The sequence below is a fragment of the Carassius auratus genome, chromosome 13, assembly GCF_003368295.1.
Source record: "Carassius auratus strain Wakin chromosome 13, ASM336829v1, whole genome shotgun sequence".
Classification (NCBI taxonomy): Eukaryota; Metazoa; Chordata; class Actinopteri; order Cypriniformes; family Cyprinidae; genus Carassius; species Carassius auratus.
In genome coordinates, this window is record NC_039255.1 from 7,226,027 (window position 1) to 7,240,384 (window position 14,358).

At 37.0% G+C, this 14,358-nt stretch overlaps 1 protein-coding gene across 9 annotated transcripts in view; it reads left to right on the plus strand.

Moving 5' to 3' along the window:
• Positions 1 to 3,027: 3,027 nt before the first annotated feature.
• The window catches only part of LOC113112483 (phosphofurin acidic cluster sorting protein 2-like), a 28,910-nt gene continuing 17,579 nt past the window's right edge, over positions 3,028 to 14,358 (plus strand). For 4 of the 9 annotated variants that reach the window (XM_026278096.1, XM_026278098.1, XM_026278101.1 and 1 more), the window contains exon 1: positions 3,028 to 3,462. In XM_026278096.1, coding sequence (XP_026133881.1) covers positions 3,344 to 3,462 — 119 coding nt within the window. In that variant the 5' untranslated portion in view covers positions 3,028 to 3,343. The remainder of the gene's footprint in view (positions 3,463 to 14,358) is intronic. The other 5 variants (XM_026278103.1, XM_026278104.1, XM_026278099.1 and 2 more) reach the window with 3 other exon arrangements.

Sequence of the window (14,358 nt, forward strand, 5' to 3'; positions counted from 1 at the left end):
GTTTGAATTTTTTTTCCATATATATAGAAATTTATAGATCAAACTTTTCAGAGTATCCATTTCATACAACTGTTTTTGAGAGAAATTGTTTTTTTTTTTTGTTTTTTTTTTTTTTTTATGTGTCTTTGCATCAGACAGGCTGCATGTCTGTGAGAATCAATAGTTTCCATCTAGGGCCTTAACATACACTGCACAGAAACCAGGAGTTATTGATTCAGTTAATGTATGAGGAAACACTTGAAACCTGAATTTTATTTATTGATTTCTGTTGCAATGAGGATCCTGGCAACAGAATATTGAAAAGCCTGAATGGGAGTTGATATTGTAACATGCATCAAAGAAGAAAAAGGCCTCCCTCCATGCTTCTACCAACCCTTTAGTCATTTCACTCCTAGAACTAGTGTCCTGTACACTGCGACGCTGTCCTTCTCAAGGGCAAACAGAAAACATTACTGCAAATAAACAACTGAAGTGCTTTGAATTCATTTGTTGGGAGTAATACTAACAAATAGCGTAGAGTAGACAGTTGGAGAACAGTTAATTACTACACACGACTGGAAAAGTGTGTTCTTTTGCTGTATCAATAGCACGTTGTCTTTGATAATAGCTGCAGCGTGTTCTAGACCGCACAATATGAGTGCTACATTTAGGTTCGCTTAGAATTTGAAAGTTTACACATTTTTAAATAAATCCAAAAGAATGAGGCTTCACATCTTTACACATTTCTTTCTCCAAATTTAAGATAAATTTGTACTTAAACACGGGATGAAATCTGGGGGACCAAAACTGAGTGTTAATAGTCCGTGTTAGTACCATTTTAATATGCAATAAATTATTAAAATGAAAACAACACAAAGAACATAACCTTTTTTTAGGAAATTGTAATTATTGGCATCATTAAAGGAAAAAAGTTATTGTTTTAATTGTTTTTGACTCACGTAACATTCCAATTTAAATGACAAGGCACAAAGACTGCGACTACATTTTGTGAGCGGTCTCACTGCTGCCTGCAACCACCGCTTTGTTTAGTAGCCCCCATTTCTGTTGCAACGGCCAACGAAACAGAAGCATAACGAAACCGCGCTACTCGTTTGAGCTGTGTAGTTTATCAGCTCGCACCTTTTAAGCACAAAGCGCAATCAAACTGGTCCGAGCTCAGAACAGGTTTACTGGGGAACCAGTTGCTGCACAGCGACACCCAGAGAGAAGCGTCTGCGCTGATGCACGGCTGAGAACCAGAAGTCTCAACGCTATCTATAACCATTGTGTTGTGTGCAGTTGCATTACATTATTAATTTCAGGATTTGTACAAACATTTGAGAGAGAAATTCAAGCACTTTCAATGGCCTTCAAAAATGTCCTCCAGCTTTTTCCACCACTTTAAAGTTCTAAAAGTGATTCAGTTTATTTTAATGACCAAAATATATTTTTGGTAAACAAACACTGTAAATAATAATAAAAAATTCAAGTTACCACTATAGCCAGTAGATGACAGCAGAGGAGCATTTATTTTCTTATTAGTCATTCATCTCTGCTTTTTGCTTTATATTCTGAAATTATAAAAATCAATTTTATAAAATTATCAAGAATAAAAAAAGCTATGGGGTGTTGCGGAGTGACTAAAACCCTGTTAGCTGTTATAAATTCATGGTAAACCATGGCTTTGCGGGGATTATTGCTTTTATACAATGGTTATTCCATATACTTAGTAAGGTTTCACAGAACAAAACAGCAAATTAATTGTAATGATATAAACAAAAACAATGTAGTTCCTCAGAAACAGTTGTGGTTCCAACAAAGGGGTTGCCGAGCAGCACACAGAAGTAAAAAAAGATGTATGTTTGTAGAGTAATTAACAACAGCTTCAAACGCGGCTCAATCAATCAGAATCAAGGAACGGAACTATCCGTTTTATAAATCAAATTTTGTCACAAAGTGTATGGAATGGAAGTGCATTTGCAATGGAATCACACAGTAAACAAATTACCATGATCATAGTTATCTATATTATCATGGTATTGTTAAAATGTGTTTGACATTTTCTAAAAGTACTCAAACACACAGTGAAATCATGAGTTTTATCACTGATCTATATATTCCATATTATAGATCAGTGGTTTTATCTCAAAAACCAACAAATAAAATTAACAGCACTATGAACTTTTTTTTATAAATATAAAAAATTATGGCTGGATTTGGGTGACTAAGGGGCCTACAACATAACATCATATCTACTAATGTACTACATGCTCGAATAAAGTTTTCTGAAATGATAAACCTCAAATTTCACTCTTTATCTTTTTTTTTTTTTTTAATAAAATTATCATGATTTTATCTGCTTAATAATCAATTATACTTAGGCTGCCTTATTATCCAAAGTGTTGATATTTTTTAGAATGCACATTTGCTTGTTTTTAATATACCAATTAGGATTTACAAAAAATACAAAAATCCAATATTTGCATTGGTCTGAACAAAACGGCAGACAGGTTCAAGGAAAATAACTGCTGTCTGACAGCAGGTGGCACTAATGGAACAGTAAGTTTTCATAGCTACATCTTGTTCCTTGAATTCACCTGGAACCAGGATTAATTGTTTTTTGATCAAATATTATATAAGTATACTTTATTATATTTTTATATTTAGGGAAAGCTAGTGTTAGAACAGAAATTTATGTCAAGGATTCTAGCAATTTGGAATAGCTATATAATATAATATAATATTTAAAAGGTAATTAACCTATGTTAAGATCCATTATTGCTATTTTATTTATATTTTACCTTGACCAGCTTCATCATGCAGTAGATACCATAAATGTTTAATGCTTGCTTTTTGCAAAACTGGTTGAAATAAGCAAGTCCCAATACCCAGTACTACCAGTATTTTTAAGTCCAAATGTCCTTTACTTGCAAGCACTGTCATAAAATACTTTAACTGTTCACTCCCAGCATAACGTAACGGTTCATTTATAAACAGCACTAGGTAGCTACTTTCACTAGTTGTCCTGTTATTCACTGGCCATCGAGTGTTCAAGAGCGCAGATGAGCCAGTCGCTGGTAAAGCCCGGGGTCACGTGACTTCCTGCGGCGAGAACTGCTGCTGCAGTTTCTTGTCGCGAGCGCTCGGTGCACGGTGTGGAAATTCCGACCCACAGCGGCATGAAGCTGCACGCTGACAGCGTATGCGAATCGCTGCGCAAACCGTGAACGGTAACCCGGCTCGATAGAGCAGCGGATTAACAGCCGTTTGAACGGGAAGGATTTAGACCCAGCGCGTTCCTGAGGGAGAAGTTTGCTCACTGTGTCGGTGTCGACTTGAGGTGCACGGGACACCAGCAGCGAGCATGGCGGAGAGAAGTGGCCGGTTAAGCTTCCCCGGGAGCGGGGCGCTAAACAGACCGGTGCCTATGAACCTATTCGCCACCTGGGAGATAGACGGCTCCTCTCCTAACTGCATCCCCAGGTGAGAGATGCGCTTGATCGGACACCCAGGTGGGCTGTTGGTGAGCAGGGGGGCAGGCAGGTGCACGGCGACAGGGAGTGGTGTGTGTCTGTGTTAGACAGAGGAAGGGTGTGTGATCTAGTTTGACTATCGTTGTGGTACACTGATCGAGCGCGTTTGATTGGACCACAGTGGCACAAATCCAGTGATGTTCTGAAGATTTAGTAACGCTTTTCTGTCATTCACCATTAAGTGTTAAAATGTGACCCGGTGGCTTTTGATCACTAGTCTTTTAGATATTATGATTATTATTAATATTGTTATCTATAATTATTATTAATAATAAATAATTTCCAGTCTGCTGAGCGCGAACCGGTTTTTTTGACAGTTCTGTTCTGCTGCTCGAAAACCCTTTGGCCTTTGTGACGTCAGGGTTGCGCTCTCGCGCCGCGCTCGGGTGAGGTGGCACTGGCACGCGGTTTGTTATGAATCGGTTTCTCCGGAGGGCTCGAGCTATCATCAACACGGACCGGTGTCGTGCAGAATAACCCAGTGGCTCTACTAGGTGCACTGCCACCGGAACATAACGTTCAGCACCAGCTGCTTTCTCTTATTTGCTGTCATGAGTCATCAAAGTATCATATACATTTATTTGTTTATTGCTAAACACAAATTAAATCATAACAGAGAAGCTACTATTAAAACAGGCCTGACTAAAACCTTATGTGTGCTGGCATGCAGGTTGTTTTTGTATCTGTCCCATATAATAGTTGTGATGAACTATGGGTGGTGTCCGCAAATGACCTTTAAAAGGCAGTTCGCCCATAAAAGAACATCCCGTCTTCATTTACACACCCTCATCACTTACAGGAGAAATTAGAAGCCATGTAATGATCCTTTTTTCACTGCAGTTGCAAAGAATGGAGCTTTCAAGCTTCAAAAGCTGTCATAAACTGGGCCCTAACGACCGCAGGTCTTCTGAAGCCAAGTGATCGTTCTGTGTGAGGAGCAGGTCAATGTGGAAGTCATGTTTCACTGAACTAGTCATTCTTTTGAGTCTTGTCTTTTCAATGAATCAGGTAGTTCACAGAACCAGACTGAATGGTTTGTTCAGCATTTGGATTGATCAAGTTCTCGAGTAGGGCTGCAACTAACGATTATTTTGATAATCGATTAATCTGTCGATTATTTTTACGATTAATCGATTAATCGGTTTATGTACTTATATTTTAGTTTTTTCCATTTTTTCCCCAAGTAAATTATTAATAAAGGGTCTTTATCATTCAGCATAGATTTTTAAGAGATTTTAACCATTTTGCATTGTCATATCCTCATCAAAAATATACCTGGAGTTGTTTTATTATGTTAGTAATCCTTTGTCGAACTCTTCTGCAATCAAAACACTGACCCATACTCTAGCAAAATTCACAAGGAGATTTCAAATATTGTTTTCACCATGGCAGTCCTTAGAGCTCCTAAAGTAGTTTAACATCCCAAACAAAGCTTAAGGAATCTTTGAGAACATATTTTCACGAAGTATAAGGATAAAACAGAATAAAATTGAAGTGCATTGTATTTTATTATTTACTGGGAAAAAGCTTTATAGCTTATGCTGTGAAATTGTAAACAATCCTTCGGAAAAAAAGTGCCAGTGGCATGAAACCTGAATGGAACTCACAATTTAAAGTAAAATCCATCAGAAGGTTGTCCAGAAAAAAAAAATTGGGACACACAAAAAACCTGCTGTGTGAAAAAGAGCAGTGAATACTTAGAAAAGAAGTGCATTTTAAATATACTCAAACATTTACCTCTCTCATTCAGTCATAATTAGGCTGCAAGTCTGAATTATGAACTGGTAAACGACAAACTGATCACATAACATGTTTGTAAAGCTTTAAATGTTAACTGTTAAAAAGCAATGTTATCAGCTTTTACGACTAAACATTTGCAAACAACCTTGTACTGGAGAATCTGCACAAATAAAATTTCACATATCGCACCGAAAAACGCGTGGAAAACGCTAGTCGCGCCGCTTTCTCCTTCTTTCCAAAGCGCTCGGGCAGAAGCGCCCCTGAGGCGTCTGCCTTTGCTAAGTAACTATGACGTGCTCTCTCCATGACGTGCCCTCTCCATGAAGACCCGGAAATTTCAGCAAAGGATAAATGGATGCGGTGTGGACGCGCCTGGAAAAACGGGCGCATCGCACCGCGTGCGTGTCGCGACCGCGTCGCTTCCTTTATGAGAGTGCATACTGCGCGCCTACATAGGAAATAACGAACTTGAGCACGCAAAAGACACGGTATGTGAACGGCCCCTTAAACAGTTCAGTAGTGCAGAGTTTACAGGTTACTCTTCATTTTAAAGGCTCAAAGTAAAGTACTCCCACTTCCCGCTGAATGCTGCAGAGACGCTGTTCGGGAAGCACGTGACATAAAACGAGGCCAGCTATTGGCTATTCGCTACTTCACCTGCTGTACTGGCTGAGTAAAACCTCCGGTGGCTCATTACTGCCACACTTTGGTCACCACAGATTTGAAATATGCACGAAATGAGCCGCTTATGGCAAATAAAATTTATTTAACGACGAATCGATTACTAAATTAGTTGACAACTATTTTAATAATCGATTTTAATCGATTAAATCGATTCGTTGTTTCAGCTCTATTCTCGAGTTCTCATCACTGACTAATTGATACAGTCTAAAGGGAGAGGAGGATTTTATTTAAGTTTTTTGGGAAAAACAACTTCTCATACATGACTATAGATCTGAAAAATCGTGTGGGAGTGCTGTGGATTACTTATAAATGTATTATTATGTTTTTTTTTAGTTTGGAGCTTCCCAGTAAAAAAATATATCCCATTAAATATCTAATAAAAAATGCTTTTTTACATTAAAATGTATCACCATAATAATGCAGGTGGCAATAGAAAACTACATGATGAATACTCCTCACAAATGTACATTTTCTGTTACACACACACAAAAAAGTAATTCAGGTTTTTGTTAGAAATGACAGAATTTTTATTTTCTGGTGTAATATTCCTTTAAAACAGCCTGAACTGGAACAAATGGTGAGATGAATGGGGAATAAAGAGAGAGAGAGAGATGTGCTTTATGAATTCTTGATCATACTAAAAGATTCAAAACTGTACCACAGACATGTATTCCCTCAGCCCCTTTTCTGTGTGAGGAGCACGACTTTTGACCATAGAATTCTAACAGTTAATTATGTGTTAATTTAAAGGTCTGTTCTGTGCACATAATTGAAGCTGAGTGCAGAATCTAAGAGAAACAACTCATCTTATCACAGTGAGACACACTCATACGTCTCTGTCATGAAAAATGACATTAGCTTTAGTTTTTAATGAACTAATTAATGAGCCACAGCAGCTGGTCTTCTGAGCTTTTCTGGAGGATTTTCCCCTTGGGCTTCTCCTGCAGTGGGTGTGGCCTAGTTTGGAGATGCTGTCTGATTGGCTAGGCCTGGCATGGTGGGTGTGTCCCTATTTTTAGGACTGGTTTTCTTATTTTTGGCTGAGAATGTTGAATATATTATCGGTCTCAGAGATGTTTTTTTTTTTCGTTTTCTGGTGAAGATTTAATTCTTTGCAGTGTTGTTACTATCCTTCAGCCACATCTAAAATGGTGACCTCTGGAAATTGTGGGCTGAAATGCTTCAGAAGCAGCTGTTTTGATTGCAAGTTCAAGCTGTTTATCTCCTTTGATCTTTAATTGTGTCAGTGAATAAGAAGATGAATGAATTTGGGTTGAATGACAATCATCATCATCATTAAGATTTACACACTGCAAAATAGGTCACAACACATTGAGTTTGAAACCTGTGTGATTGTGTGTGTTATGATAGATTTAAAAATACTTAATGTTAGATCACTGTTTCTGGCTTAATCCTCACATTCAATTAAGCTGTCAGAGCCGTCACATTCTGACTGGATGAGTCCCGCTGAAGTCAGTCAGAGACTATCAGAGTGTGAGGAAACAGAAAGTAACTCAAAGCTACAAGGCATAGAAGTGTCAACCATTAATAAAATAAATAAAGCAGAAAAGCTGATCCACTTCCATCATATTAGTCATTCCCTTTTTTAGTACAGCATGTGAATGTGAAGTGCTTTGAAATCTGTGAGTAATGTTTGTGTAATATGACGATTTGTGCTGTAACTGGATTGTTGAAAGCAGTCTTGTTATTGTTAACCGAAACTAAAACTTCACTACTTGGGGAAAAAAAGCTGAAACAATAGCTGAAATGTGAATATTAGATGAAGTTGAAGTGCTTAAATTGGTGCAGCTGAAATAGGTCTAAAAGTTAAAAGCAATATAGAAATATTTAAAAAAACAACAATGAATAAAACCACATATCAAAATTACTTAGACTTAAACTAAAATTGAAATGAAAAGGGAACATTTATAAATATAATCTAATTCAAAATACTATTATAGGAAGGTTTGAGGTCATCTCTTGATAAATGAATCCGTTAATTGATTGTACTATTAAAACTTGCATTCAGCTTCCTCCAGAAAGTCTAGAAAGAGCGTCTACTAAAACTGCTGCCAGAATGGCTTGTTTCTGACATCAGAAACTAAATTTAACACATGGCTGGCCACATTTTCACATCAACAATGCCTGTTCAGTGTTGAGTGTGGCCTGTCTAGTCACATTGAAAGGAATGATACTGTTAGTCACCAGAAAACGTATTCACATTTAATTATAGCTAATATCAGTGGCAGATTTTCAGTATATCCTGAGCGTAAAATTACATTCATCAGCAGGAGCTTAAATATAAACGTATTGTTATATAGTGACACTGTGCTGCTGACTGTGTGCATGACCCCATTATGGTCCTTTGTATCTTCTCAAGTGGGCATCGTTTTCACTAAAACAATAGAAATCTCTCTCTCTCTCTGATTGAACAGGCTGTGCTAGGCTGTCATATTTGTGTGTGTTGGTGGAGTGTGTGCTGCGTTCTCTCACCCAGAGGGAAGAAACAGTCATGGCTTTGTCTTTAACACACCCACAGCCATTCTTACACACACACATACACACTCACACTGGCAGGAGCAGGGTAAATAGCCATATTGTTTATATGTTAAAGCGCTGTTTTGTTTTGGAGCGTTTTGTTGTGTTTGTTCTTGATTCGGGGGGGATAGCAGATGCTATTACTTTAAAGCTCTTTAATGGAGCAATGAATGACGGTGCAGCTCTTTTATAACACATGGTCTAGGTCTGTACATCAGTACCTATTACTCTTGATGTCCTTTTAACCTAGAGGAATAAAATTAGTCTATATGTTTAATTTTACTAGAATTTCTCAGTGCATATGGCAGGTAATGAAGGGACTACTTGCGTACACACACACACACACACACACACACACACACCAGTGCACAGCTATCTGCTTGCTCAGCACTTACAGTAGGAGGTCTAATTGTGTTATTTCTCATTCCTTCAGATTCCAGTCTGGTCAAGTATGAAGGTTTGTTAAAAAGGACAAGCAAACACACACACACACACACACACACACACACACACACACTCGCACACACCCCTCCTACAGTCAGATTATAAAATTCTTTTGACTTTGTTCTGAATGTTTGCTGATGTAAACTTTCACACCTGCATCATAAAAAATAATGACACAGGGACTTCAAACCCAGTTCATCAGGTTATGTGAAAACTGCCTACAATGCCATGTTTGACACTTTTTTTTTTAGCAGAGCTAGTGTCTGCATTTGTTAATTATTTGCATGTGGTCAAAAATAAAGTCAATAATCATGCTTTTGGTCTGAAGAGACATGCAGGTTTGGAACAGCATGAGGGTGAGTTATGGATGACAAAACTGATATTTTTGGGTGAACTGTTTCTTTAAAGTCATCTAGATCCTTCTTCATAAACCAAGTATTATTTTTTTGTGCTGAAATAATTTTGATGGACTTATTTTAAACCCCGGTGATCAAAGTCTATAAGCAGTGCAGCTCTTTATTAAAACTGATCATCAACATCACCGTGAGGACAGAGATTCAGCCTGTAGGAGTCTGTACACCAAAGACAAAAATAGCTGGTTTGTGGACCAGGACCATGCCCAGAAGCCCCGGTGTGAGCCAGCAGCAGTAGATCTTTAAAATTATGGTTATGGTCAAGAATGCAAAACTAGCCTGAACTTCCTGATCACATGTGCATGACCACACGGCAGTGGGGCACATTGGTTTTGTGTTTAAATAAAGCTGTGGCCAAATTGAATTCTCCATTCCTGGTCACTGCAGGTGCGTCTGTTTGTTGTGTAAAGACAGAAACTAACACAGTGTTCAGCCAAACACTGGATATGAAAGCAATGCACAATTGTGTGAATATTTTACATGTACAAATAGAAAATATCAGTTCACAATTTATCAGTCCGCTGCACTGTTTTCTGTTCTGCATTTCAGAACTTAATTTATTTATCCCTTCTGTAAAGCTTGGGAATATTGGTCTAAAGGACTCTAGATTGGATCACAATGGTTAACCAGTTATCCAGTAACTGTCTTGGCACCTAGTGAGGTCGACAATCTCATTTACATATTCAGATAGATGTCTTTAACTGTTGTGTCACAGCATTGTTTTTGATTGTCCTCAAGTAGACTTTTCTCAAAATGAACAAGTTATTTAAATTAATTAAATTCAAGTTTATTTGTATAGCACTTTTTGCGATACAAATCATTGCAAAGCAACTTTACCAAAAATTAAGTTTCTACGATATTTAGTAGTAACTTATCAGTGGTGACTGTCAGTTTATGTGCACATGGCAGAAATGTACGGAAAAATCTATTTAAAGACATAATCAAACAGACGATGAACACTAGCAATAATTATGTACTTGTAGCAATATTTGTTAGTTCTGTATGTTTTTCAGGGTTGGCATCATCTCTTCTCAGGTGTTCTGGATCCAGACTTAAGCTTGTGTAAATCCTAGTTACCATGGGATGTAAATCTCGGGTTTCAAAACAGAGAAACAAATAGAGACCTAATTAGCGTAGCTGCTGTTCCAACAAAGTAAAATTAATTGGTCTAACCCCAAGCTTAAAGAATAATAACGCACATTTGATCAGATACAACTGCAGTCACAAATTATGAGATGCATTATTTGAATGCTTGGCCAAAGAGATGTGTTTTTAATCTAGATTTAAACAGAGAGAGTGTGTCTGAACCCCGAACATTATCAGGAAGGCTATTCAAGAGTTTAGGAGCCAAATGCAAAAAGGCTCTACCTACTTTAGTGGACTTTGCTATCCTAGGAACTACCAAAAGCGTTTTGTGACCTTAGGGAGCGTGATGGATTTTATATTGTGCATATTTCAAATATTTGACTAAACACTGATTTTAAAAAGTCATGTTTATTCACCAGTTCTGACCAGATCTGCCACAGATCATAAGTGTGCTTCTGCTGTCTTTTAATTGAATGTCACTTTGTTTGATTTAGATTTTCTCATTTCATGCAATTAAAATATTGCATCAAGTGCATCAAATATCTGTCACTGTATACACGTGAGTGTATAAAGCATTTTTGATATTTTAAACAAAGACTCACATTGTGCTACAGGTGATGTTTCTACAGCAGGATCAGCAACAGCTAAATTCTTGTGTTTCTAATCAGCATTTTTATGTTTGTTTGTGTGTGTGTGTGTGAGAGAGATTCAGTGAGAAAGTAGGAAAATGTAGGTCACTTGATTTTACAAGGGAATGAGATGCATGTGCATGTTGACTCAAATGTTTTCAGCATGTGTTAGTCTTTAACTGCAGTTTGCTGGAAGCCAACACTCCCATACACACATCTGTACCTAATGAGCTTGAATGAAGCAAACCGAGTGTGTCCAGAGAAGTGTGTGCTTGTGCTCAGGTGAAACACAGAAGGATTGTTGCATCGGTTTATGATCTCATATCCATTAGGCTTAGGTTAACTCCATCTCTCCTGTCTGTCTGTCCAGGTTAAGAGGATCAGTGGTCGTTTGTTCTGTCTCTCTGTCATACACAAGTCAGGGACTCCTGTAATCTCACCAGGGTGAAATGAATTCAAATCTGCTGTGAGTGAATTAATGTTTTTATAGACCATATCTCTCTCTATCACAACTTTATTGCAGCTGTTGGGACAGATTACAGTGCAGGTTATCTCGACTCTCTGCTCCAGCTTTGACTGTCTTTGAAGTTCATAAACATAATTCAGAGTTTCCGATAAACATATAATGTAGAAAATGTCAACTGTGTTTGTGGGTTTCTGTTTAAAAGCTGCACAGTTGATCCTGAATTAGCATTCAGTGGGATTCAAAAATCTTAAGACCACTAGTGCAAATGGTTCTATTTTGCATTTGTTTCTAATTTAATGCTATATTTTAGTTAAGTATATTATGAGCAGGAAATAACATTTCTAAGTATTTTACTTGCCCACATTTTATGTTTGTGATCTGTATGCTCTAGCGTGATTTGAGAATGCTCCAAAGAATATCTTGTAATTCAACCTGAACAATAACATCTTGACTTTTTGTACAAATGAGTTCAGTGACACAAATCTGCTGAAATGTCCTTACTTATAAACTTGTGAATGTTTGATTAGGGTAATCTAATGTTTAGTTTCTTATTAATGTAATTTCAGTATTGTTTATTTTCAGGTTTATATGGGAAAAAAAAATTGCCAGTTGGTGTCAGATGTTTGGACCTGTCTGCAAATAAACCCAACAGAAATTACTTTTTTGTTTGTGTTTACTAGTCACGTGCTTTTCGTACCAGCGATAATTTAAAATAACATAGGCTTACACATTGCTTAGTGTGAGTGTGTCTCTTCCATCATTTACTCTGAGTATTCAAGCCTTTGAAATTGAGCTAATTAGGACCAAACTGACCTTGTTAGAGTAGTGTGTGAATGTGTGTAAGACCCTGTGTGTGTGTTTAGCTTCTACAAGTAAATGTAGGTCAGCTCTCAGGGGTTTACTCGCTTTCAGGCACATGCAGAATATTTGGACCGTTTTTCTGATGAGATCACATACACACGAGTCTAACATGGAAACTGGCCTTTAAAACACTCAGAAGACACTCATGAACTAAACCTGTGTAATCCAAATGGTCCATGTGTGTTAGTTTTTATGCATTCTTTGCCAGTGTACTTCTAAATGTTTTAACGATTTGTAAAGTTCAAACTTCCAGTCTCCTCCAAAAAAATGGACTCCAGATATTGATGACTCATCCTGTACTACGAAAAAAACAGACAAAAAAAGCCTGGTGGGATACTCTCTATGTGTCAATTTCCCTCCCCCTCACACCATATATGGTTGTGCTGTAACTATTTATATATAAACGTCAGTCAGCATACCCACTTAAAATCACAATTCCATTTTTTTGTCATGTTATATTAATAAGTATTTGATCTGGAAATGTGCTTAATTTTCAAAAAAATTCTTATGTAATTTCTTGTGTATTTCCAATGTGTAGGAAATTAATCAGTATAGAACCTAAAACCTCACACACTCCCTCCATTTTTTCATTGGTCAGACATGGTGAATTTATTATAATTACTTTGTATTAGTTGATACTATTTAAAAAAAATTATTAGCTTTTATTTTATACTTTCAGTTTTCATTTAAATTTTAGATTTAATTTAATTTAATTTTGTGCTTTTGTAATTTTTATTAGTTCTTTTTTTGTAATATTTCTATTTTGCTTTGATTTTTATTTTATTTCGGTTTTAGAAATTGTAACATTTAGTAGTTTAGCACTTCAGCTTAAACATATTTTATTTTAGTTGTCAAGGCAACATTTAAATGTGTATGTTTTCTGAGTTTGTTTTTCATCTAATATTTTTTTTATTTTTTTTTTATTTTTTTATTTTTGAAAAAAAAATAATTTTGCCTTTAAATTGTGGTCATGGCATAAACTATAAGGCATTTCTGTGTATGTAATTGAAATCTTCTGTAAATGTTGTCAGAGCTGCATGCTTCAGGTTTAAGGGTGTGAATCTACCCACAGTGTCTGTGGAAGTGTTATGAAATGTTGGTGTCAGCTCTTATGTGTACTAATGCATCAGCTAATCCCGGTGTTCTGTCTGGGCCCGTAACCTGAGCACAGCTTCACCCCTTAGCACTGCCCTTTCAGACTTACAGTTACAGTAGATGTTCGTGTAACCGGAGTCAGGAGTGAAGGAAGCTGAGGGTTTCTGATGAGAAACGAATCGGATTGATTTTGGACTAATTCCCTCTGTGCTTTCAGAGTCTCTGCAGCATCTGCTAGAGAGAAAAACACACACCGTGTCTGTAGGAGAGTGTGTGTAATGGAGCTGTGATTGAGTTTGGATCCAGCTGAGCGGAGTGAGACACTTTTATCTTCAACAGTCTCCGTTCTTCTGTGAGCGTCTGTTCGATTTTTTTTTAGGAATTTATGCATAGTTATTAGATGGGCTTGACTGACATGAGTGTGGGTGCAGTTTGAGACGCAACACACACACCTCACAGTCTCACACCACACCAGCTGAAATAATCTGACTTTGTACTAAAAAAACAGAACATACATTTGTGTGTGTGGCCATTGTTTCCTGTTTTGTTTGTTGGTGGTCTCGATGATTAACCTCTGACACAGCTTTCACTAATATCAAATATTTTTATTTCATGTAATATAATAAATATAGAGTGTTACTGTTGACTTTTTTTTTTAGTGTGTGTGATTAACTTAAAATATGGCAGTGTTTTAGTGGGCCGAACCGAAGTCAGATTTAACTACAAAATCAATATCTATATCAGTATACAAATCAAGTTTTAGAAATGACAATTAAATTACAAATAACTTATTAATTTAAATTCACTTTAGTGTACTTTGATGTGAAGTCTTAATTCTTATTGCTATAATGCAGCAATTAAATATTTGAGGTCATCAGCTACAGCCACAG